This window comes from Cardiocondyla obscurior, linkage group LG21 (genome assembly GCF_019399895.1).
Source record: "Cardiocondyla obscurior isolate alpha-2009 linkage group LG21, Cobs3.1, whole genome shotgun sequence".
NCBI lineage: Eukaryota > Metazoa > Arthropoda > Insecta > Hymenoptera > Formicidae > Cardiocondyla > Cardiocondyla obscurior.
In genome coordinates, this window is record NC_091884.1 from 858613 (window position 1) to 885686 (window position 27074).

The 27074-nt window shown below is 42.5% G+C and overlaps 2 protein-coding genes across 3 annotated transcripts in view; one reads left to right on the forward strand and one right to left on the reverse strand.

Moving 5' to 3' along the window:
- Nucleotides 1-27074, reverse strand: part of Syt7 (Synaptotagmin 7) — a 145080-nt gene that overhangs the window by 112678 nt on the left and 5328 nt on the right. The window lies entirely within an intron of this gene.
- LOC139110582 (uncharacterized) lies at nucleotides 17208-20933 on the forward strand. Its single transcript, XM_070670414.1, has 2 exons — nucleotides 17208-18547; nucleotides 18616-20933. Exons 1-2 carry the CDS (start codon nucleotides 18320-18322, stop codon nucleotides 19066-19068), a joined length of 681 nt encoding a protein of 226 aa, XP_070526515.1. The 5' UTR covers nucleotides 17208-18319; the 3' UTR covers nucleotides 19069-20933.

Here is a 27074-nt window from a genome sequence, read left to right on the forward strand (position 1 = left end):
GCTTCAGCCTCGTCGCAATTGCTATTTTGCGCTACGAGCTAGAAGGATGCTCCCTCGTTGTGCGCAATAATGGCGTTAACAGTTTAGTCCTTTCGCTACCAACGCGATCGTTGGCGCATGTCGAAACGTGAATGTTCAAAAATAAAAAATAAAAAAACAATTTTTCAGCTCGAAAACTAAAACGACCGATACTTTTCGTCCAAGAAAATTGGCCTGAAAAGTTTTCCCAAAATCTATAAAAGTCGCGCTCGTATATGTATAGTTTCCGAATCATATTACCGAGCCATTTCAATAAAAAATAAATAGAGTTAAATTTTCAGTCGCAAAATAATTTGTTTTTCAACAAAATTATCTCTAAAAAGGCGAACAGTAGCGATTTTTAAACTCAAATAATTTATATCGTCGGAAATTAAAGTAATTTTTTTGGTCAGAATCCGATGGTTATTTCGTTTTAATAACTTTGCCATTTTTCTTTCGCAATTTATTTTATTACGCGCTTAAAAATTTCAAAGGCTCAATTGAAACGCGAAATAAATGCAGAACAATATTTTTATTTAACAGATATTTGAACGATATATCTGAAAAAAATTTGGTCCAACCATTTCCTAAACCCAATAGCCAACGCACGTAGTAATGAGATTCGAGCTGCCAGAAAATTATTCGATTCCGAAGTATTAAAAATATAAATACGAGTGTCAAATTAATTAAATATTTTTGTACCCATTTATATTCCTACGCGGAAATAATTTTTTTCTCTCTCGGAAACGCTACGTTACATTAAACAAATTGCAGTCTATATAATATTCGCAAAAATATTTCAGACTCCCGAGCCGATAACGTTCCTAATGCGAAACTGTTCAATTCGCGCAATAAGTTCCAGAAAGAGTATAAAATTACATCGCTCTGAAAGAAACCTCGAAACTTCGCGAGTTCAAAAGAATCCACCCCAGCATCTATCGACAACAAAAATTATCTGCTACATTAAATGAGCAGGACGGATAACTTCGTTATCTCGCCGCCTCGCCTTCCCCAAGCGAATTTGTCTTCGAGCGATAGTCGATGAAATCCCACACTCGGCGAAGAAGAAAGAGTATAAGATAGAAAAAAGAAAAAAAAAACAGAGAAAAAAAAATCAAATAAAAAGAGGAAGTTCAATCAACGGCCTCGAGCACGATAATCATTCTACGTTCGCATGGTCATGAACTTCGCGTGGAAAATAGCACTTTGTGAGGTTAATGCGGCACAAAGGCAACGGAATCCTCCTTCTCTCGCGGGAGAGTTGCACGCTTTTATGACACAGATACCATTGTGAAGAAGCAAGCCCGCGATTCTCTCGATATGACATCGATCGGCTCGCGCGGCGCAGAGGCGAAAAGCGAAGTTTTCGTATTAATTATACGTGCCCGCCGCTGATAACGATACTGACGAGAAGAGGAAGGAAAGCCGCGCGTGAAACATCCCTTTATCTCCTCACGCTTATACAAGCAATCGATCACGGGGAACGGGTCACGGGGATATTTATGTCCCTGCCTTCTCCTGTTCTATCTTTCAGTCGCCTCCGTTTCCTCCCCTTTCTTTCTCTCCAATTATCCATCTTTCCAATTTGCTTTGCGTTTAATCTCGACGAACTAATGGGAATTTTGAGGAACAAAAACAAAAAAATTTGTATCAAATATGGAAACGCAAATATAGCAAACGATAAGTACACACTCCGTGAGCGATAGAGACGTAAAAGTAAGACGAGCGATAACTTAAAAGCAATATTCGTATAAACGCGGATAACGCGAGGGTGCGATAAAGGCCCCGGATAGGGTGCATTTCCATTCTTTCTTCGCGCAAATTCTTTTTACGTCCGGTTTTATGCGCGCGATGTTTCGCTGAGGAGTAATGAGCTGAGCTGTTCCACGACAATTTTATCCTGCATTTAATTTGATTAAAGGCTTAATTTTGTTAAAAACCAAACGGTGACGTCGTAAAAAGGAAATAATAGCGTGCGAAAATCTACCCTCATTCGTAAATTAATTGTACATAATGAAGCCGGTATTTGTACCAGTTGTATTATTTACTGTATTAATTAGTTAATTAATTTATTACATGAAACTTGTTTTGACCGATTTTTCTTTCTTTTTTTTTTTTCACTCGTTTGTATCGTAGATTTCAATGTTTGCCGAAAACGGCGGATTTTAAATTAATTTATTTCAGTATTAAATATTAATTATAATTAATAACAACGTAAGTTGTTTCGTTACTGATCCCAGTTATTGTTATTAAAATAACAAGCTACGTACGCGGCATTGTTATTGAGCTAACAAATTTCATGCATATTCGTGAATATTCGCGGATCATATCGATACAATATATTACGTAAAATTCGCAACGTGACACATTATGTGACAATATTTTCAACAAGAACTAAACGCTGCTAGACGTTGACGCGACGCAACGTTAAAAACCTTGTATCCACGACGCGCGTAGAATGTATGAAATTTAGACCGATCCTACAAGGCTAACTCGCGATTGTTCCATTATCGCCTACTGAATAGTAAGGAATTGCACTTATGAAGTACCAAGTAGTAGATGTAGCTACGTACGTGAAAATTTATTGGCAAACTTCGAGCTGTGCAAGCAGTTACCATTGTTAATTACACGGAACTAAACTTTAGTTCTTTCTACATAATACATTAACCCCAAACGTTGAGAGAGAGAGAGAGAGAGAGAGATATACAGGGTGTCTCAGCCCATGTGTAAAATCCTATACAGTAGGTCTTAGGGAGATAAAAAAAAAGTTCTTTAACGTTTTGTAAAATTCTCAACCGTTATTGAGAAAAAAATTAATTTGTCTAGCGCAAAAGAACAAGGAAGCTATAGGTGAGTGAGCGTGATAGGCGACGGCGCCAATCGCCTGTCGCGCTCACTTGCCCGCAGCTTCCTTGTCGCTCTTGCGCTAGACAAATTAATTTTTTTCTCAATAACAATTGAGAATTTTACAAAATGTTAAATAACTTTTTTATTTATCTCCCTAAGACCTACCTATCTGTATAGGATTTTACACATGGGCTGAGACACCCTGTATAAATCGAAATAGAGAGATTCACTTCTTTTATTTCAAATAACCAATTTATAATATTTTACGTTCCGCGGTACGCGAAAATATTTTCTCACGTAGCGTGTCGCATTTTCGTATCCGACGAATCTATAAATGAATTAAAAGAGAGTTTTTCAACACGGGCCATGTAGCGAGATAATTATTCCTAGCTAGTTGCGATAATAACGAGTTGGAAGAGCTCGATGTCACCGTTTCTCGCCGCGTGTTAACATCCTGCGATATTTATCTTTTAAAGACTCCCATAACTCAAAAGGGGACGAATGAAAAAAACTGATAAAAGCCAACCGCGGTGTTCTAAATTAATTTATCTGCTATTAATTTTTTTCACTCGCAATTATTTTGCGATTTTGTTCGCACGTAGCAGCAGTCTCTTTCTTTTATTTGACATTTAAATATCTTAAACGGAGACGATCGAAGCGACTGCAAATTATTTTATTTTATTTTATTTTTTTTTTTTTTTACGAGAAGACCGCGTTATCGCTTTGTTCTATTTAGAGTGAGCTCCGCTTTAAGCCACAAATCTTCTTTACTATTATAGCGGCAGATAAGCGTGCAATACCGCTTTTAATGCGCGGTGAAACGGCAGGCAATTATAGTAGTCCTGAATAGGGAAACGGTTAATACGTTCAATGCTATGATGACCGTGATACCGACATGTCTCGTTGATACGTATATAATAGAGAACAGGCCGTGTTTAGGGATACGCATGAATGTCCTGCTCGTGGCAAACAATAATAATTAAACAATAAACTCGCCGCTGACCATAGCCGTCAATCCGCATAACGATAATTGCGATGCATATTCGCGGAGAATTAATGAATTAATATCCCGGACAATTTATGTTTATGGCGTTTAATTCTCAAGTTTTTTCGGGAAACTCGTCGAGCCGCCCCGCGTTAATCTTGCAGCTTCGGAACAACGCATTACTTGATTAATATACATAAATCAATCGGAGTATAATTGAAAAAGCTAAAGGTCAACACATCGCCGGCTCGGCTTGACCTAAAATCATATCGCGCGTCAACCGTTTGGGTTCTTTATCAGCTTATCGGTTTCTAATTAGAGACGCCGAAACGCCCGGTGGATTATTTAAAAAAAACGGGCACAGCCCGCAACGAGTTGCTCGCTATTAATTAGGTGGGGAACCGACTGTTATCCTCAGTTTCCAGCAATTATTTCTAATTAAACTTTTACTTTACGTGCGCCTTCATCCGGCGTTTGTTTTGCGCAACAAAAAGCACGATGCTCGGGGTAGAAAATATTATCCTTTGCTGAATTTAACGTTTCGCTAATTAACGTAATCGCAAAATCGAGCGTAATGCAACGTCATTAGATTACATTTAGTATCTATTATATTAAGAGCGCGAATTATTAAATGATCATTGTTGTAATTACTGTTTGGTCATTATCGCAACAGCACGCCGATTGTTACGTGCCCGCTGTCGGTGAATTATTAGATTAGATTCGAGGATCGCGTACCACGGTTATTGCGTCACTTTTCAAAGGGCTCGTATCGTGACGTAGCCAATTGCTTTCGAAGTGGAGCGCCTGCCAAGTCGTAGCGACGGTGCCCTCGCGAGATTATAATAATTGCCCTATTATTCATTCTATATTGCATACACGCTGTAACGTGCAATCTATTTTTATTCCGTTCATGTCCTATATGCGTGCGTAACTTTCCTCGTTAAAAAAGGAAAAAAAAAAAAAAAATATGTTGGCTCACTCGGTTCCTCCAGGCGGACGTGAAATGCCAAGCATGCCGACAGCGTAAAGTTGACGCTGGGGAAAAAAAAAAAAAAAAAAAAAGAAGACAGCACCGAACGGGCTTCCCTTCTTCGCCTATTATATTCTTTCGCTTTCCCGAGCAGAGACGATGTTTCGTCGCGATACGCAGTCCGGGTAGCGTCACTGGAAGGAGAGCTCGATGTCGTCGCGGTCAAGTGGGCAATCGGTTCCGCTTCGGTTCTAATCCTTCGTCAGAGAAATTGGAGATTTTTCGAGGAACGAGGCGGGAAAGGCCGAGAGAGCGAGTGATAGGGCGAGACTTTTGTACCGAACGGCTTCCTTCGGTTAGAGTGAATTCTAGGGTGAGATCTGATTGCGCGCGCGGAATCCGACAGACACCCTCGGGTGCATTACGTAATATTATTCTTACTTTATCTAACTGAGCGATGCGACTGGCGGTGTCCGCTTTATACCGCGCGCATTTGGAACGCCAAAATTCCGCAATTATATTCCGCAATCTAAAAGGTAACACTTTTCAAACGCAAATTTAATTACAATCGATACGAAATTATTATTATTATAATTATTTATTGAAATCTAAAATATAGATTTCTACTTTCAACCGATAAATGTAAAGAACTTTGTGTTTCTCCTGCTTCGTACAGTGCGAAAGGAATTTTCAGAGTGCTTTTGTAAAGGCTCTCTCGTTCCCGCGATTTACCGAAAAAAGAACTTCGAAAGCACTTTTCTGACATACTTTATAGCCCGTACGCGCGATAGCAACAGATCAGACATTCCTGGCACAGAGTAAAAAGTCATCGGGTAAGATTAGATGCGATATATTCAAAATAAACTTTGCGTACTGCACGGAGCTGCTCCTTAACCTTTCCGGCTGCAGAGACGAAATTTTTCTCGATTTCAATTTTCAAATGAACGCCCGCGATTTTAGAAATATAATTTACAATCCCGTACAAGCTCAAAGAGGAACAAAAAAATTTGACAATAATATATCACGCGCAGTCTGCGTTCTTGAAAGAGACATATGTTGCGCGGAAGTCAAAATCGATACATTGACATACGCGAGGCAACAATTTCCAAAGTGCCAACTGAATTCCGCAGCACAACTCCGCGAAATAAATACAATTCCATTTTATACGCCGTACGTTATTTAAAGAGAAAAGCGTAACGTAACAAATTTAATGCAACACAATAGAAATTAATCAATTAATTTGTAATTAATTACGACGTGTCGAATAAAATGAGAAAAGTCAAATATGTTTTTTTTTTCTTTTTTTTTTCTTCTTTTTTTCTTCTTTTTTTAATTAATATTAAAATCGTGGAACATATAATCCGCGTAATGACAGCGACCGGTTCAATTATCATTCTCCGCTGGGAATTCGAAACAATCTACGATGAATAAACATCTATCATCCTCTCCACTGCGTGTACATGTTCACAAACTAATTTAATATGTCCCAGCACAAACAGAGAAAGAGAGAGAGAACCTCATCCACTCGTGGAGGAAACGTAATGCGAGTATCCTTGATACCCTTTCTAACTATTCGCAACAAAAGGACAATAGGAAACGCATCTTCTGCGAGACAGGGCACCGCTGAATAAGCTCACTTCAGACTTTATGATAAATAAAGCAACATTAGGTAAGCAAGTGTTACACAGGACCGACGTTCAACAAGACGCTCGCGCAAAATTAAACCTTCACATTTATTCGATTTATAATAAAAATTCTTTTCAAGACGTCGCTTCGAGCTATCACGATTTTAACGTAAACGGAGGCTGAACTGACACGTTGAAATACAAGAAGCGGCAGATCGCAGCGCGTCTTAAAAAAGAGACTGCAGGTATGCTAGAAATGAAGTTCGTCGCGAGACAAGCGCGCTTTTTTTTTTTTTTTTCTTACCGTGTGCGCTCGAATTTCTTAAATGGCGCGACGCGAAATCGTACAGAGAGAAGGAATAAAAATTTCACCGCGACACGCTGCACCGGGAAGGAAAATAACCTTCGTCCCTAAAGGGACATCCTTAAAGGCCCTTCCGCGAAGACGCCGAACGCGGGGGCGCGCATACGCGGAATACCTCCGCTGTACTTACGCGAGTACCTTCGCCTCGTCTACGCGGCAAGTACTCCGAGGAATTTAACGGATACGACGTAGACTGCCCAAGGATGCGTTCCGACAAAAGGGAGCGCTGTAACGAACTTTCATAAAACGCTTACGCGAGCGTGCCCTACGTCGCAGTACGTCGTCGTATCTATTTACCCATAAATGATCGCATTAATTATCACGGGGAAGTTGGCAAGCACGCTAAACGGGAGTTTATATTCCTCGAAGTAATAATCGTGCTTTGCGGAATGTAAAGTCTATATAATAAATGTATATATATATTAAAATATTTTTTCGAGTGTAGAATAATTTGTCATTATTCGTCATCTCAGGCATCGTTTTTTTGACACATTTGCGCGAGGCGGATCGAAAACGACAAGGGCGGATCTAAAGCAAAATGAAATCGTCCTCCAAGTTTGTTTTATACCCGTCGTAATAAAATCGACGTGAGATAAAGCGGCCAAGACCAGCGTCTAACCTTCTCCAAAGTTTCTGAAGTGTGATTTTGCAGGTTTGGCCGACAGTGCGCGTTACGGAAACGTCCGCGTTTTAAGAAAGACATCCACGGCGGGCGTAATACAAGTTGGACTATTTTTTGCTCCTCGCGGAACAAGCGACGGGACGTAGAGAAAAATTTGTCTGAGAGATACAAGGAAAGACGCGTCAAAAGTTCCCCCGGGACATTTCTCTTCGGCGTAAATAGAGTAAGACTGGTCGACTAGTTTTAAAATATCCATATGCGAGAAGGAGAGACAAGAATGCCGCGCTAAAGATCGTCGAAGGGGGCGGAATAGCGAAGCGAATTGACGGAGCGAAAATACCAAGCACGCGCCTAAGTTCCACGCAAAAGGAAAAATAGAGAAAAGGAGAAAGACGCGCGGGCGTAGGAGGGTTGAAAGGGCCGTTTTCGGTTAGTTAACTCCTTTTTGAAGCTTCCGCAAAGCGCAAGCGTGCCCCGAAGTTCGCGGGGCCGGAATCGATACTTTTTAACTCGCGATACAATCTCCTCGCATTTTGCCTGTCCCTATTAATTATTCCGCTATTAGATACCGTCACGGCAGCGGCGAGTCACGAGGTAACCGGCAGCCGAAACTTTTGAGCACGAGAAAACGTGAGAGAGGAAGAAACGTGCCACGCGACGAGCGTTATTATCTCGCGGTGACACAAAGCGCTCTCTTTTTCCCCCGCGGAGAACCGGAAGGGGGGAGGGGCCGCATAATTATTCTTAATTACGTCAACGTAGAACGCACGGCATGTGCCCGAAAAATTGCCCTTTCAAGCCCTTTAAAGGAGCCCCTTTTGGATTGCCCGACTGCTCGCATTGCACTTTTCCCTCTGAATTTCGCGACCGGAATTTAGTCTAAAAAACTAGAAATGTATGAGGAACGGCGCGAAATGTAATATTAACGCCCGCGGGGGGGGGAACGAATTTTGTAATTAGCAGCTTTTCTTCATTACGCGGAGATACCTTTTTGCGAACGTCGCGTCGACGCACGCCGGAGAATCGCGGCGGGGAAAAAAAAAGGGAAAAGGGTGGGCCGCGTTGCGCAAAGATAAATCAAAATGCAGAATATGATTTTTCCACGCGTGTATATACATATATGTATATCTCACTCTCTCTCCATCTCTTCCTCTATCGCACACCGCTACTTTCATAACTCATTTGAAGTTAACTCGTTCCGAATTAACTTCTATAACTTATTTACTAGGTGCCGTCTATAAATCTGTTGGGTAATACACGGCGAGTAACGACCTTTATAATTTCAAGTTTTAGGAAACTGTGTCTCACGGCGGCGCTACGTTTTCTCACACGCAAACCCACCGACGGAGCTCGGGAGGCGAAAGGAAAGCGCATAATTCAACGATAAACTTTTCTTACGTCGGTCTTTAATCAATCTGCAACCCCGGCATTATAGCCGCGATTCACTTATAGACGATACCTCTAAGTTCGTAAGTTCGCAACTTCGAAATAGTCCCCCCCGCATCACTAGGCGATTATCGAAATGGGAAGGAGACCGCCGCGAGAAACTTTCTATTAAGGCTAAATATTTCATCGCGCTAAATATAACAATGTTACAGAGTCTTCGTCGGGCGCGTATATTCTCACGAAGTAGCCGGAGTCGGCTGTGCATTACTGCCGTTCGTAAGGACGCGCTCTAGAAGCCGAGCCGTACCACGCGTTCGTATTCACTCATTTGCATAACCGCATTTTCTTTTTTTATTATTGCCGAGAGCCGAGGTAAGCGGGGGAGAGAGAAAGAGCGTAAAAACGTCCGAAGGTAAACGAGAGACGAAAAATCAATAGCGCGGATACGTCAAATAAATTTTTAGTATGGGAATCCTGGCGGACGGCGGTACCGCGCTCGGTGAACTTTTTTTCATTTTCGTCAACATCCACGGGCCGGAGCCCCCGATGTACTCCGATGTACCGTGGCTCAACTCGGTCGCCATCAAGTATTCAACGCACCCGAAGATGACTCGATTCCTCGTAAACCGGAGATTTTTCAAGCAGCGAAGGAACGTGTACGCCGCGTCGCTCCGTCGCGCGATCGATTGATCGGCCCTCGAAGGACGAAGAATGCGAGTTGCGAGAAAAGGTGGGCGGAACGAATCCGGAGTGTGTCAAAACGTCAATGTGATATCGTTTCAGCTCGTTGAATTTAGATGGGCGCAATTGAACATGAAAATGATTGACAACGAGCGGCCGAAATTATTTAAAGGGCGGCCCCTTCTCGTTTCCTCCGAGTTACACGTCACTATAATCAGCCCGGCAGTCAGTATTTCTACGTCGACTGCTGCTGTTTTGTTTCGAGAATTATTTTTGTCGCGGATAAGACGGCATCGTTAACTTCGCCGTCTGAGATTTATCTTGCAAAATTGGCCGGGACCAATTATACTTGAAGGATAACTCTCGTTGTCTGTTCGTTAAGGTGAGATTGTCATTTTTCGATTAGATTTTCCGGAAGAAAGGCAAGTTTAATCAAGTTAATATACAGGGTGTCTCAGCCCATGTGTAAAATCCTATACAGATAGGTAGGTCTTAGGGAGATAAATAAAAAAGTTCTTTAACGTTTTGAAAAATTTTCAATACTTATTGAAAAAAAAATTAATTTGTCTAGCGCAAGAGGACAAGGAAGCTATAGGTGAGTGAGCGCGATAGGCGACGGCGCCAATCGCCTGTCGCGCTCACTTGCCCGCAGCTTCCTTGTCGCTCTTGCACTAGACAAATTAATTTTTTTCTCAATAACAATTGAGAATTTTACAAAATGTTAAGTAACTTTTTTATTTATCTCCCTAAGACCTCTACCTATCTGTACAGGATTTTACACATGGGCTGAGACACCCTGTATAAAAATTGGAAGAAATAAATTGGGACCATTTATTTAAGAATCGGTTTTGAACCATTTATATAAAAAATTAATTTAATTAAATTCAATAATTTAAAACCATTTTTATTAAATTTAAGAAAAAAAAATATTTTTTACCCAAAACCAAGTTTAATTTAATATAAGAATAAAATCGAACAATTGAATTGAAAAAAAGAAATTGGGACCATTTATATGATATGATTTATATGATAGTAATTATCAAACGTCATTATGACCGATTAATACGTTTTTACAAATATATTATTTTACGAAGTTAATAAAATGTTAATAAAATGCGTAATTAAATCGCAATAATATATCGCAATAAATTATCGACGCTAAACAACATTAGAACGAGAAGGCAAAATTAAATGTGACGTGATATGAAATTATTAGCTCAAACAAAAAGTCTTAATCAATCCGCAGATAAGAGACATAATCAGACTGTAGTTCTCTAGAGTTAGACTGTAGTTCCTTTTTTTTCCCCTACGTGCGAGAACGATAAAAGTTACAAACGAGAGTTCGAAACAATTTGCGACAAAAAAGAAACTTCGCCATTACATATAGCAGAACCCTCGTCGGGCTTTCCGTTGTCGAAATGGGCATAAACGGACGGGAATCGATCAGACTTCCGATTATACTCCGCCGCGAAGTTCTTTAACAATCCGAATTAATTAAGTACACTTTCAGAGACAACGCTTTTACAGACGCTTCAAGCGGCCGCGACATTTTCGAGCGGCCGAACGGTGATCCGCAAAGAGGATTCCCCGATGAATAACGCGCGACGCGGAGAGACGTGAGCAATTAGCGAACCATGTTCCTTCGATTTTGTTTACCGCCGCAAAATATCGGACGTGCACCCCCGTTGGAACTCTCAACGCGGCGGTAGCAACACCGACGGGAGGAGGAGGAGGGGGAGGGGGTGGCCTGCAACGAGGTCAGGATCGCCGACAAATGGAGCGTTGCGGACTTTGATGTCACGCACAGCCTCAAGTTCAAACAACTGCCCGGCACGGTTCACGCGCAATTAATCCATTACAACCCACCGTATGTCCCGACGTATCGTTGCCCACTGCCGTCGTTCACCGAGCCGACCTAACGACCCACTGATGTCTTTGCGCCGACAATGAGACTCGAAATACTACGAAATACTAACCCGTACATTAACTATCTAATTAAACTCTGCCGCCGCTCTCTCTCCCTCCCGCGCTCGCTCTCTCTCTCTCTCTCTCTCTTTCTCTCTCGCGTTGCTTTCGCCGTGAAATTTTATGGAAACTCATTTCCGCGGCCCCGTTCCTGCTATCACCTTATGAATTTGATAACAGTCTTGCCTCCGACTTACTATCGATCTTATCCGCATGTTTGATGTAACACGATATGAAAGTAGCAGCATGAAAGCCAAAAAAAAAAAAAGAGTTTATCCCCAACGGATGTTTATGTTGTTTAAGGAAGAAATTTGTAACTATGAATTTCTCTTTTAAAAGCTTAATCTAATAAAAATATTAATTTAATATAAAATGCTTAGAAATCGTCGACACGTCCGAAAACTTTTATTCGTGAAAGAACAGCGAATAATACCTCGTCCTCTCATCGATATCTTCGTAGACTACAATTTATTAATTATTTAATTATTAATTCACGCAAATGTGATCACGGACTTAAATAATTTCTTTCTACTTTACCGCGTTTTACGCTGCGTTCTAATAAAATAAACCATTACGAATACCACGGGTATCAAAGACACGTCGATATACGACGCCCCGCAGCTTCGGTCCCGTTTATACCTATATGTTAGATCCTATCATCGGTATATCAGTTGGTAAAACCCTCGCGGTAGGGCCGTGACAACCCAGCGACGTGAATGTGAAATAAATATAGAGAGATTTCTATGGCGAAAGACGGCGCGATAAACAACGAAGTGGAAATGTGTCAGCGGGTGCAGCCAAAGCCGAGGAGGGGCCGCGGCCTTATCCGACCGACGGACGGATACAAATCGAAAAAGCCCGAGGAAAATGGGAAATACAACAAACACAAACCTAGAACGTATAAAAACATATTCGAGGTGCGAAAGCGGAGTCGAATTATATTTTCAATTCTCTCAAGGTGCCTACGCCGCGCCGTCGCCCGACTCCTGAAAATTGATTACACCGAAAAACCACTCGGCAAATTGAAGCGCGAACTCGCGGACTGAAATCACTCTCCGGAGGAGTTTAAAGGCGACATTCATTATCAACCCGCGTCTCATTATTTTCGGCAATCAGTTGTAATCTAATATCGCGCTTCGCATTTCCACGATCCTCGCCGCTTAACTTCGAGACTCGAAATTACGGTTCTGTCGTTTCAATTTTCGCACGAAAAATAACACAGCTACCGATTACTTAGTATTGTATTAAAACTTTATTATTATTCCATAAAGATATTCCGCCGGTGGATCGAGACAGTGATATAAAAGGTTAACAGTTACACGTCACCTGAGGTGATATATTTTCCTTTTACGGAATAAATTTATTTGTCCATTTCTTTCACGGAATAAAAAAAAAAAAATAAAAAAGAGAAAAAATTCCGTTAGACATTATTCGTTGAGGTCGGCGTATTAAATAACAAGCGTAAAACCTTTTTCTCCCGCGAAATTATTGTCAATCCGCTTTAGTCGAATAGAAATTATATTTCTTTTAATGAAAGTTACTTTATCCACGACGACCGTTCGCGAGGTGATGGAAAAAGGGAAAACGCGGGAAAAAATATACACAGGGTGTCTCAGCCCATGTGTAAAATCCTATACAGATAGGTAGAGCCGCAAGGTGTGCACCCGCCGCTCGTTCGCGCGCGGCGGCGAAATCGCTCCGCCGGAAAGCAGCCCGGCGAGCTCGCGACGGGATCGCGTGCGGATGAGCGAGTTCGAATTAGGTATCCTCCCCCGTCGCGAAGACACGAGAGCATCCCGGATGTAGATTGTATTAAACGGATCTCGAAAAAAGACGAACCGAGCACTGACACCGCGATGGCGAAGTTTGATTTTCGGAAACGCGTTGAAATAACGATGCTTCGTAGAATGATCTTTGAGTCCGAGAGACGATACGCCCGGCCTGGCCCTTCGCGTTTCCTCGTCCTTTATCGCCCGCTTATCGATTGTAATGCAGGTATTAATTATGCGAACGTGTCTCGGTTAGGTACCGGGTTGTCATTACTGCGACGATACGCAGCTTCTCGGGATGGAAAAGATCGGCATTTGCGACCGGTACGCAATTTACAATTAACTGAAATCGTAAAAATAACAATAGCCCTTGAGCCAAATAGCCGTCCAGTTTATTTAGAAAAATTGTTATAAAATGCCGATGATGTTTTGATTCAAAATTTTTGCACGATTGAGGCTTTATTTATTTTATTTTTATTTTTTTTTATTTTCTTTTATTTTTTACGGTTTTATTTTTTAATTCGATTTTTATATTTGTCTATAAAATTTTTTTTTTTTTTAATTTAAATGGGCATTTTTAAAGTTTGTTTTGATAAGATTCAAGTTGCAACGCGAATAATTAAAAGTATTAGTTAAAGAATTTACGTCGTTGAAACGGTTGAAAATCTGAAACGTCTTGACTGCAGCGGGATACTCGACGGTGAAGCTTCGTTACGTAGGCTTTTGATAAATCACTGTCTGCCTTCTTTACAGGTGATTTCCACCTTCTTCGAAGAATGTAAACGCGCGTAATCTCGTCGGACGGGCTCCAGCCCACCCGTCCTTTTCGGCCTTCGATCGGTAAGTCGTGCGACACGCCGTTCAATATCGTTCTTTAGCCGCGTTTAGCCGCGCTCGTAGGTGCAAAGTGTTCTGATTTTAAGTTCTTTCTCGGAGGGTGGCGAACAGAAAGTATCGCCCGGCCTGAGGAATCATTAATCACGGCCTGCGAGTAACACTCGCGAACGCGTCGAAGATATTTCGCGCGTCAGGGTGAAACGAGAAGGGACGATTCGTAGAAACGAGAGCTTTTGACGCAGTGATAAAAAATAACTTTTAAAAAAATATAAGAAATATACAAATGTCGCCTCGGATAAGATTTATTTCGCGGGCACTTACTTGAAAATTAGGCCAGAATACGCAAATCGGTGAATGCGCTTTTCAGAGCGTGACATTTTCAATGGGACCGATTTTCCGCTCGAACGCCGCTACCACGCGGTCGGAAATTCCGTTAGCGTAAAATTTATCCTAAATACACGCGGAAAAAGGCGGTGCGTGATACATCGGTTCGTCGGTGCGAAATGGAACTAAATTTCGCTACAGGAAATCGATATTATTAATCGTACGCCTCCACCTTCTCTCTCCTCTCCTGACTAATGTAGGCAGATATAATAGATATATAGATCGTGGACGAATTTACATAAGAAGGATGACATTTTATCTTCTTTTTCTTTCATTTATTTTCCCGTTTCTATATGCACGCGTAGGAAACTGAATTTATTTTTGCGGATCCGTCGTCGACGAGCGAGGTAAAATAATTATCTAAAAAAACCCTTCTATTTTTTTTCCTTTCTTTCTTTCTTTTCATCTTTTTTTTTTTTTTTTAATACGAATCAAATTTATTAGCTTTACGTCCAAACCGTTTTACGTTTGATTTCGACGCGTGTCAGTGCGCTATATAAAAATAGACGTTTGTTTCATTTTGCGACCGGGGGTCTTATTACGGTCTTTTTATGTGTTACGTGAGAAAGCATAAGGGAAAGATTCCGATCTAGCTTTATTCCTCCGTAACGGCTTAGACGTTTGATAGCTTCTTGCCGCAAAAGTAGTTCTCCAGCTTGATTAACCCAGCTGTGTACGACTTTATAACTGGGAACCACAGGCATAACTCCACTTTGGCGCAGACACCGCCAATTTCAGGCATCCCGTCGCACAATAGTCTTTAATGAAGGATAGAATGTTGCGCAGAGCTCGGCATTATTATACCGATACGTACGCGTTTCCGTAGAATTTTCAAATTTGATAATTTCCGGCTTCGAGGAAATAATAAAACGAACCGAGCTGGCTGCATAAATATAAAGCGCAATCAAGTTAGTAAAGTTAGCGTCCATAATTTTCCACCGTAAAGAAAAAAATATATACGTCGCTGTCTTACCGAAATAATTTTTAAACGGCAAATTGTCTCTCGAACTGAACCGAATATTTTTCCGCGTATATATTTCAACGACGGTATACCACTTGAACGCAGAACCGGATTTGCCTGAAATTTGTGCGACGTGACCGTGAACTGCGGAATTTATCTTCGGCGATGTACGTAGTTACGTATTTCCGGACGAGCAGCGGCGACGTGAAAAGAGAGCATCGCTCTCCATTTCGAATACAAATGACGACGAGTGTTATTTATAATTACGCAGCCGAGCTATTTCGCATTTCGACGCATTATCTGCACGCGCGCGATGCCATTTACCACGTACGGTAACACACACGAGAGATCATGTCCCTTGACCAGGGCGGCACGTATATGTCGGTCACGCGGATGCAGAAATCGATTCTTAAAATGCCCTTTTATTTCCCAGGAGAGAGCATATTTCATGGCGTAACTGAGCGGAACGCACCGCGATGGTCTGCTCGTGCCATTTTATAACTAGATTTCGGGTAAAGTCGCAGAAACGCTCATTTTACGCCGGGCTACATTCCGCGCGAGAAGTGCCCGGACGTTACGTACATTACGAGGTATATTACGCGTGCGTAATTGCCAAAAAATGCACACGAGTACCGAAACTGTATTTTTCGTGCGGCAACGACGTTCGTTTTGTACCCGAAAAAAATTCAATCAGTACAAAGTCAGCCTCTACCTAAATGATCGCGTATTTGAAAAGTTGTAAAAAAAAGAAGAAAAAATAATGTCAGCTAGCCAACGATTGACGTACGATCCAAAAGTATGTACATTGGATCAACCAAAGTTGTCGCTTTTCCAAAATCGCATCAAGATATTTCGAATCTCTGTTGCATGACTTTTTACCTCAATGCATATTTGTGTGAATGCAAATATAGGCTAACCGCGTATATTTCACTGTAACGTCAGAGAAGCCACGTGTTTCGGTCGAAAATACTCCCAAATTTTTTTTTCTACTTTTTTTTTTTATTTTTAGAATTTTTTTTAGGTTTCAGAGAGCCCTCCGCAACGCACGTAAAATATATGTACATGCATAATAAGTATGATGTATTTTGTTACATTCCTAAAAACATATACGTATATACGTATATGTATAAGATCAAAGGTGCCTCGAACGAATTGTCAAAGTGAAAGCCATTTCATTCTTAATACGCGGATCGTAGGACGCGGTAAAATTAACGTGAATACATTTCGTGTTAATTTCCTAAGTAATTACGGAGGAGAAGGAATCGGCGTCGCTAATGCCCGCGAGGTAGAAGAAAGGTTTAATTTCATTTACGTTACACGAGCTAAACGGCGATTGTCCAACCGGAGACGAATCAGGCGCTCCCCGTCTTTCTCCCGCTGAATATTTTAATCAGACCGCTCGAGAAGAGGCGCTATTGTAACACTAATAATACCGAATTAACTCCCAAGTTTTTGCATAATGTATCCGGCAGCTCTCTCGCGAGTGGATGCTTTAAAAGGTGGAAGCGTCGACGGAAATAAAACGCGATGGGGCCAAAATTCGAGCGTTTATTCATAGGTGACCCGCTCTACTCGCCGAGATATCGGCGATACCGAGTCGTAACCTTGACCGTTTCTCCTAATAAAACATATCGTTTTCGCATGATTGACGGATCCGCGTAATCAGCGATATCTACCGTACGCGAATCGTTCCCCCTTCGCGACGAGATTAAAAAAAAAGGCGCTGCGTACAATCGTTCGAAAGATATAAATCAAGCTGCATCGAGCTGTTACGAGGCTCGTAAAACGACCGGACGAATATTTTCCTGGATTTCTCTCTCGAGATACGTCCTCCGCGTTTCGCGACGTATTGATCAATCCTTCTACAAATTCTTTGCGCTGGTTAAAAAAAAAAAAAACGAGATTGTTCAATAATGCAATCATCGAGCAAAGCGGTCACGTTGTAAATAATGCCTATTCCCCTGCGCGTTACGACTCGCAAATCCCATTCCGCGGCACGATATTCCGAGACGGAGCATCGCTCATATTCTCATTCACCGTAAGAAAGCAAACGTGCGAGTCTAGCGATTCTTAAAATATAAAAGAAGTTATAAAAAATCATTGCTTCTTTATTTTACCGTAAAAATAAAAAGATCTATACGCCCCGTGGAATTTAACTCCTCTCCTCAGGCTGACCGATAAATATACTTGCCGCTCGTGCTTCATACGTGTATACATATATTTAAATCTATATCGCACACAGACGCTCCATCCTTGGAAACGGATATTCCGCCTTTCTATTTTTATTTCCACGACGCCCCGACAATACCCGGCTCGCGCAGATTTGCTCTCGAAAGGGTAAAACAAATTCCAGTAATTTCGCAGGTAATTAAAAAAAAAAGAAGAAAAAAAAAAAAAGGTTAAAGAGCCGCGATCGACAAAGAGATCTATTTGCCCTCATGTGAAGCGTTACTTTTTTTTTTTTCTCTTTGTGGGTTCGGGTAACGACACGGCGGCCTACTCTGTTCCGTGGAAACTGCATTTGTGCACGGCCCACATCCGTAGCGGCATAGACCTCCCTCCCCTCCCAGCGCATTTGCATATATCGCCTACTTTCCTCGGGGGTACAAGGTCCCTCGTTATATTCCACGTCGATTACAACATTTATAGCCGTTCGATTACGTCGTTCCGCGCGGTTAACTAGCCGGCCGACGTCGCTCTCCGTGAAACGGTCGTGCGATGGTACGCATCGGGCGCACGCACTTGCTTTCATATAAAAAAAACCGGGCGCCGTCTAATTAAGCTTTGCCCACCCTATCGCGTGTGCTCATGGAAATTAGGTAAACCGCATTGGCGACGACGACGCAACGTCGGCGATTACGTCGCGCCGTACGAATATGTAGATCGTACGTTTCAAGGGGAATACATGCATCGCGTAAATTTTTTTGCAGGATTTATTGCACAATGTCGGCAAAACATGTCATTTTGTGACAAAATATTATGGACAGACGAATCCACATTCACGCCGAATGGCATTTTTAACTCGCGGAATCGGTTAATTTGGGCAGACGAAAATCCGCATGCCATTCGTCAGGGATCATTCCAATATCGGTGGAGTATAAATGTATGGGCTGGAGTCATCGGAAATCAAGTGGTAAGTTGTAAATAGAAAAAATTATTTTATTATTTTGTAACTGAAATATTTCCTTTCATTATTTCCAGATCGGTCCATATTTTTTCCCACATAGATTAACCGGAATCGCATATAAAAATTTTTTTAAAAATGAATTATATGCACTTCTTGAAGATGTGCCGCTTCAAATAAGAAGAAATATGATTTTTCAACATGACGGAGCACCGGCGCATTCGAGTGCTATAGTGCGGGAAGAATTAAACGAGCGGTTTCCCGACAAATGGATAGGTCGCGGTGGTCCAATTGCCTGGCCGCCGCGATCACCTGATTTAACCGTCCTTGATTTTTTTTTATGGGGACACGTAAAAAATTTGGTCGAGCCACGGCGAAATGGCACAGTAGATGAAGTCCGGGAAGCCATTGTTGCGGCTTTTGCGACCATTTCGCCGGACATGGTACAGCACGCAACAAGAGATGTTTATCGAAGAGCCAATATGTGCGTACGACAAAGAGGGGGACATTTTGAACAAATGTTAGATTAAATTTTTAAGAGTGGACTAGGCCTCCCGGGGATACCACTATAAAAAAAACGCGCCATGCCATCTACCGCAAGGTGGTGCGGAAATGATGGCAAAATGTATTAAAAATAAATAAAAAGTAAAAAAAATTTGTTCGTAATTTTGATCAATTCAATTGCGAGCGCGATCGTTATATCTTTGTTTTGGACACCCTGTATACACGTTGCGGAATAATTAAGAGACGAGACAAAACGCGACGGGACAAGAAGATGGATGTTTCTATCGCTCTTCTATTTACCGCGGGGATATAGAAAAAAGGGTACAAGCGACGGAGGATTGATGGGGCTCGTTCGACACTGACGCGGAATTTGACAGGTGTCTCTTTATCGAGCCGGCCGCTCGTAAATTCATAAGAGCAGGCCCGGGCTACGCGCGTTATACCGGCGTGATTTCGCCGTATCTGCCCCTCGGGCGAGGTCGCAAATGGAACCAGGCAAATTATCATCCTCGCGATAACGCGAACGTGTATAATACGCGAGCGGAACGGGTCGGCGGGACTTCCGACAAAATTCGTTAATTCGAAAAGGGGGGAAGGGACCGAGAAGAAGCAGGCGGAGAAATTGCGTTACCCCGCAGGGATAATTTCAATTTCCCTCGTCGCTTATTGAAAGGTGGCCTCAGGACGAAACGTACTTCTCGCAGCGGGTGATGAATCGTATTAATCCTGGAGCGCCTAATTTAGGTGGCAGGAACGAGCGAAAGGATCCTTCGAGTCCCGTTCGTTCGAGACCGACGCTGCGACTCCGCGGCATCGAGCCTTATCATCGGCATCTAGTTGTCGCGAACGGTCGCGATAAATTATTAAGTCCGAGAGGTAGCGAGGGAAAGAGAGAGAGAGAGACATTAACGTGCTGCCGGGACACGAGAGCGCGATAAATAATTCAGCGAGGCAAATAAACTTAGCGTGTGTCGCCCCGAGGAAAGGAATCTACTTTGAATCTCGGTGCGCGGTGCATTCCGGTATTTGATAGCTATCACCCGCGACCGAAAGAGGCTATCGATTCCTGTTCAACGTCTTATAACTCGGATACCGCTCTCGCTATCGTCAGGGTTAGAAGGTAGAAAACAGACAGCTCGATCGAAGACCGATCAATCGTCCCGCGTATAATCAAACGGTACGCGGTTGTAAAAATATGAAAGCTATTTTACATTCAAGCGTATTTGTAAAAGTTAACACTGAATACAATTTAAATGAACAATTAAAGTGTTTCTTTTTTAATTTTTTTTATTTTTTATTTTCCCTTCTTTTTATGTGCGAGTTAAATAGGTCGATGCAACAAGGCGATATGTCTACAATGAGACAGTAAAAGAATTAAATAATATATGAGATTCTAAAAAGCAAGATTTCTGCCTCAGTTAACGTACCGTCTCATTTATTAAATACTCCATTAGTAAAATGGACTTTTCGTCGGTATAAAAGTAAGCTCGAGAAACATTGCCGGGATCGATTTCGAATAACGCCACGAACAAATCGCCCCTCGCGCAGATATTTACGCCCTTCCGGATAACATCCCGGGATAATTTGTACAGCGACCGTGAAATCAGCGATTTACCCCTCTTGGTATAAAAATATCGCGCGATTTTTCAGCTCGAAATCCGATACCGCCGAAGGGAGTGCCGAAGTCGAGATCAACCGTGTGAGGCGAAATTGCGGTAACGCGGACGCAAAAGGATGCACCGGCGGTTACGCGAGTCGACAAATGCGCCGCGGAACCGCGAGAGATATTTCACCGCTGCCGAAAGTTATGGCGCAGATTTTCGCGCACATGTGCCTCACGCCATTCGTGCTCTTAACGACGTTACGGACGTTCTTCCACCTCGTACGTGATCGCGCGAACGCGAACTTCGAAGCGTTCCCACCCCCCGAGATAAACAGGAAGAAAATCAATCGTGAAAATAAGTAGCTCCCGCATCACGCGTGACCCGCGGAATTTATGCAGAGCTAAATATTTCAGAAACGTTTTGTGCCGCGCATTCGCGCAGTTATGTTTTAATATGCGGCGCTTTGATCGCCGTTCCGTGAAATAAAAATAATGCACGTGCAAAACCATGTCGAATATACAGGGTGTCTCAGCCCATGTGTAAAATCCTATACAGATAGGTAGGTCTTAGGGAGATAAATAAAAAAGTTCTTTAACGTTTTGAAAAATTTTCAATACTTATTAAAAAAAAAATTAATTTGTCTAGCGCAAGAGGACAAGGAAGCTATAGGTGAGTGAGCGCGATAGGCGACGGCGCCAATCGCCTGTCGCGCTCACTTGCCCGCAGCTTCCTTGTCGCTCTTGCGCTAGACAAATTAATTTTTTTCTCAATAACAATTGAGAATTTTACAAAATGTTAAATAACTTTTTATTTATCTCCTAAGACCTACCTATCTGTATAGGATTTTACACATGGACTGAGACACCCTGTATGTATATACAAATCTGCGAGTTCTAAATTCAAATACTCGGCATGCTGCGTTCGCAGCGTTTTGCAATACAAAGCGCATTCGAGATACGATAAAGGTTGCGGTGTCTGACGCGTCGCGTGTAACACGGCACGCCGTCAAACCCTCGGTCGCCCGGCCGGCTGCCCGGCGGTACACGCAAGGTATCAGGCCGCAGCTCTCACACACGCGGGAGTGCGTCGAGACCGTCGCAAGCGCGCGCCACGGTACACGGAGGCTTACGGACCTAGCGCCGTCACCGGTCCTGGCCCGCTGTTGGTCGTACGGTATATTTTTATATATAAATTAAACCCCACAGGCTCTCTAGATAATTGCCAGATGGCATGCCTGTACCAAGAGTAAACCATGCAAAGGCGCGAAATGTAATTCGAATAAACGATATATCGATGTACAAATAAAAAAAAGAATATAAAAGTTTTAATAAAAATAAAAAAAATTCTTTAAAGTAAACGTTGAAATTGAATGAAAAAAATAGTTTTGAACCGAAAAGGAGCCTCGCGATAACGGCTTTTAAACAATATCTCGCACCTTTTTATTTTACTCGTGCTTGCAACTGCGAATAGGCTATTTCTGGCGTTGCGTCGTTTAATTAATCAGCGTAATTACACCGATGTATATTTAGAAGCAAATCATAGGGAATCGCGTTTAACGTAACTCCAGCGAATTGGCTGAAAATAATAGAGCTTTCGAATTGTTTTTACACAGCGCGAAAGCGCGATTGTTACTTAAATACACCTAGTCGACACTAGGCTAAACTCGATGAGAGAGAAATGAATCAGTCTCGCTAAAGATTTATTATACTATTTTTGTTTTCTCGACGTTACGTTTCGACATAAATCAAATACTGCGTTAAAGAAAAAAAAAAAAATAAAATAAAATAAAATAAAGACCGTGTATAAATTTGTTACAATATTAAATTTCAGCAGCAGAAAATAGACAGGAAGTTGACGCATTACTTTCTACTAGTCTTGAAATAAAATTCAGGTGAAGCGGAGGGTTTCTTTGAAGCTAAGTAAAAAGTTCAGTTTTATCGCCCGGCTTTCTCCGAGTTCAACTCGCGAGAAGCATATTCAATCGCTAAGTACTATCGACTCGGTAAGAGGGAAATAAATGTTCAATCGCTCGAGTGTACAATACGCGAGCGTTGCGACAATTGTCACAATCTCTCCTCCCTTTCACGTCGATTTCGGGATACGAAGATAAAACGCCGTATTGAATAAAACAGTAGCTGTATCGTGTCGCGTATATGGTGCATGCGAGAACGCCAGTGCGCTACGTTAATGTTCAATATGATCTGTGCGTGTGAAACACCCCCCGAGCAAAGCGTATTCTCAAAACACTCCCTTCCGTGGTACAGCGACTCCTATTTGTTGCATGAGTCTCGTAGCGAATGTACATATAAAGTGACCTCCATCGGCAGTCACGCAGCACCATCGTGTCATTTACTACTTTACGTGTATGCAGAATTTATGCCGAACGTGTGTAAGCGCAGTATTGCATCGTAATTTTCGAATATAAATTCCTCGGCGAAAATCGCTCTCGCGAAATATAAATCAATCGAACCGCGCGCGCGTCGATTTCGATTCCGTTTTCTAAGGCAGTGAAAAATAAAAAAAAAAATTAAAAAATTAAAAAAGCGCGCCGGCGCCTTGTTCCGGGTCAACGACGAACGGAAATCCGAAAGCGTAGCTCGGTATTAATCAACCCTCCTTGCCAAACGCGCTTATCAAGGGGACCTGTGTAGCGACGAGATCTAATGAAGATCCCACGTCGTCGGGAGAGAAGCCGAGACATATCTGACCTACATAAATATTGACTACAAATGGCTTTCGTGCCCGGCCTTAAAATCGCGCAAGGGATAGCCGGGCATATTCAGACAGACAGTAGCGAAAGCGCCGAAGGGTGCGGGCAAGAAACGTTTCGACAGCGGCGGGATATCGGGCACCCTCGCCCGAGAATTGAAAGTAACATCCATTCGATCACCTGAGCGGCAGAAAAATCGGGATTTATTCGGCTCGACCCGAGGCAGGTGCGCTTCGCGGTTCTGCCCTCCGCGCGTGATAAAGAACGCATCTCCGCGGTCCGCGGTTAGAACCCCCGAAGCGATGTAATTCGGAAACCGAGATACGCGCCGGCGTTTAACTGACCTGAGCAGGTTCGTTCGTGTCAATACAAGTAATCGCCGAGTGTATTTAATAGGGTCTGTTAAGGGAATCTAACTTAAAGATCGAGCTGGAGCGAGCTCGACTAATGCGACCCAGCACGGAAAGATATTTAAAGCCGATTACGTTTCGACGATTAATTCTGATATAATGTAGAAAAAAAAAAAAATAAAATACGATACGTCAAGTAATTACATTCATAATTAGTCCCACTCTCTCCTACTTCGCTGTCATTATATGTATAGTATTATTCTGCACTGTCGTCAGACGTACATCGCTTCCTAACTTTCCTATTAATATTCCGACGACTTTAGCTCGAATGCCACATCGAAATAGCAATTATTACTAACTCCGTAGCGGCGATATGTAAGTTTTATCAAACAACGCCGGTTAGATTGCGTCTGTATTTATTTATGCGCTTGTCGTACATCAGCGGCAGCCCTGCCCGTGTCGCTGAACGGCGTTTACTAAACGCGTTCACCTCGATTGCGTAGTTTAGCGCGACTCGTAAACGTGGAAGTCGTAGAAATGCAAATTAGCCCGTCGCAACAATACCTTCGCGTAGTCTTCGTCTTTGAACTCGCGGCGCTCCTAGTTTGCTAATGCTATTTACCAACCACCGACGCGACGTAATTTTGGCTTCGAGACATTTCGCGCCGCGCGAAACGAAAATTTCGCCTCCGAACGGAAGAACCTCGCGGGCTCGTTAGCTTCCGCCAATCGTGAGGAACTTAATGTCACTCGAAGCTTAACGATTGCTTATGTCTCCTACGAGTTGATGGAAACGGCGGGACGATTAGGCCAAACTTGTCGCGGCGCTTTGACTTCGCCCGACGTTTCGAACGAAATTTCTACCTCGGAATTAATCCAGATAATGTAAGGCTGCGGATTGAAGAATTACGGTAAACGATAAGCTTCTTTCCTCCCGGAGTCGTTCGGAATTTAATACTATGCACGAGGGGGCTTCTCTACCCTGGGGTAATAATAAATAAATCGAGCACGTTTACGTATTTCGCGGCATCGATTGGGAGATCCATTATTACGGAGTGTAGCGGTAGCGCCGAGTCTTACTCTACTTTGTCATCCATCAGCCGTGACATTCGCGCGTTAACTTCCGACACACGCCGGGTTCGTCTATACGTGTCGGCGGCATGCGCGTGCAACATATATTTTAGACCTCCGCCTAGCATTATAGAGCGTTATCGACAGCGCGAAGCTGTCACCGAGAACGGCCGGAACAATTGAGCTACTTCGCTTAATTGCCGGCCCGATCCGTCCGCCCGCGCTACAAATGGAATGGAACGGAATATGGGGTTGTACATCGCGTTTCGCAATCGATACGCGGTTTTACATAGCCGCGCGAGCCGCAAGGTGTGCACCCGCCGCTCGTTCGCGCGCGGCGGCGAAATCGCTCCGCCGGAAAGCAGCCCGGCGAGCTCGCGACGGGATCGCGTGCGGATGAGCGAGTTCGAATTAGGTATCCTCCCCCGTCGCGAAGACACGAGAGCATCCCGGATGTAGATTGTATTAAACGGATCTCGAAAAAAGACGAACCGAGCACCGACACCGCGATGGCGAAGTTTGATTTTCGGGAACGCGTTGAAATAACGATGCTTCGTAGGATGGTCTTGTATTACAAGGTACAATTAAGGTGCAAAACTGTAAACGGAATTTTGGCGCAGTTTCCGCCACGATTATGGCTCATTTAAAGCAGCATTAAACGAAAAACGACAGTATATAAATTTATAATTAAAGAGATAGCGTTTTATAAGCTCTCGTAAGCGGCGTCGCTTGTTTAACATCGCATCGCTTCATTTCCATTCGCGCTCCAAGTGCAAATTGCACTAAACTTATTAAAAAAAATTAATGCACATTGTTTGCTGCGATTCTCGCGATTGATTTCTCCCCGTTAAAATGCCGCGGCACATAAAAATGTTAATTAACAATCTTCGAGCTTGTTAAAAAGTGACGAATATTAATGACTCGTGTATTACTCGATTCGAAGCGAAATCAATTTCGACAGGGCGCAATTACTTAATTGGCCCAATAATGTGAATATCCGAATATCGAGACTGAAAGAGATAAAGGATAAAGCTTCTCTCTTCTCTCTCCCGGCGTTGTAAGAGCCGTAAGGAAACTTGACTCGAAATATTGCAAAGGGCAAAAGGGTGTCTACGTCAATTATACAACATTCTGTTTAAGCATCAACAGTTCCTGACAGTATTCCTGGCTATCTCGAGCTTTCCCGACTCCCGGAGACTGTACAACGATAACTTTACTTGACGGACGAGTCGGAACAACGGATAGATAAAATATCACCGAGATAGCGCGACGTAGATAAGCCCTAATTCCATGAATATATTATGACTCAAACAAAACCCGAGATCTTGCCCTGTTCGAGCTGATAATTTATGCGCGCGGCGAAATCATCGGCAAGGTAAGAATTCTTTTTCCCTCTTTTTTATTTTTTTTTTCCTATTTTCTTCTTTTTTTTTTTTTTCTAAAATAAATACGTTATAAAAGGGCACCTGATGGGCGTAAACTATCGATCGATTTGTTGTTCGCGAATATGAAGGCGGTTCGATGTAATCAGCGGCGCTCGCAAAGAGGAAAAAAAAAATTGATTCGCGGCCTGGTCACCGAATGTAAAGTGAAATAGCCGTTCTTATCTCGGCGACACGCTCCATTAAAGTGAGAATATGTATGTCGCCATGGGTATCGGCCGATACTATCGAGAGTTCCTCCTTCAGAAACGTCGGTTAGTCTACTTTTCCGATAAGCGGCCCTCTTAAACGAGCTAACTTCTTCTTTACATAATATGTGTTGTGTTAATAAAAAAGAAAAAGGAAAAAAAAAAAAAGCCGAGAGTTCTCAAAATCACGATACCCTATAAAAGTTAACTGCTTCGAATCACGGCTCGCGAAATCACGTTTTTCCCTGAAACGCGTTTAATCAGTTAATCTGTTAAATTGATAACCCAATATTTCAGTAAGAATCGAGTTTAATTGCTCGGAAAACGTAACGATCGGCAAGAAATTTTCGGCGATTTTTTGCTAACTTTTATCTCGTTTCATTATAAAGTATTTTAGCAAGTCCAAGTCCAAATTTTTTCCCAGCGACATTTAATCGAAATGAAAGAATGAAGCGCACGAAATGTGCACATATGTAAAAGTTATTATCGAGGTGCTCGCTACGGCAAATGATAAGATTATCTGATCCAAGTCCATTAATCAAGAGCGCATCTTGTAATGAAGTTTTCGAATGTAATAAAGTTCTGTCGTCGAATGTCATCGCAAATAATGTCTCCGCGCAAATAATAGATTTTGCCGGTGGCGGCAAATTAATTCCGCTCAACGAGC

What these genes read in the sequence shown, in the direction of transcription:
- LOC139110582 (XM_070670414.1), top strand. Translation starts at nt 18,320, where the DNA reads ATGCATCGCGTAAATTTTTTTGCAGGATTTATTGCACAATGTCGGCAA. An exon ending in GAGTCATCGGAAATCAAGTG is followed by an intron (nt 18,548 to 18,615) that starts GTAAGTTGTAAA and finishes CATTATTTCCAG; the next exon opens with ATCGGTCCATATTTTTTCCC.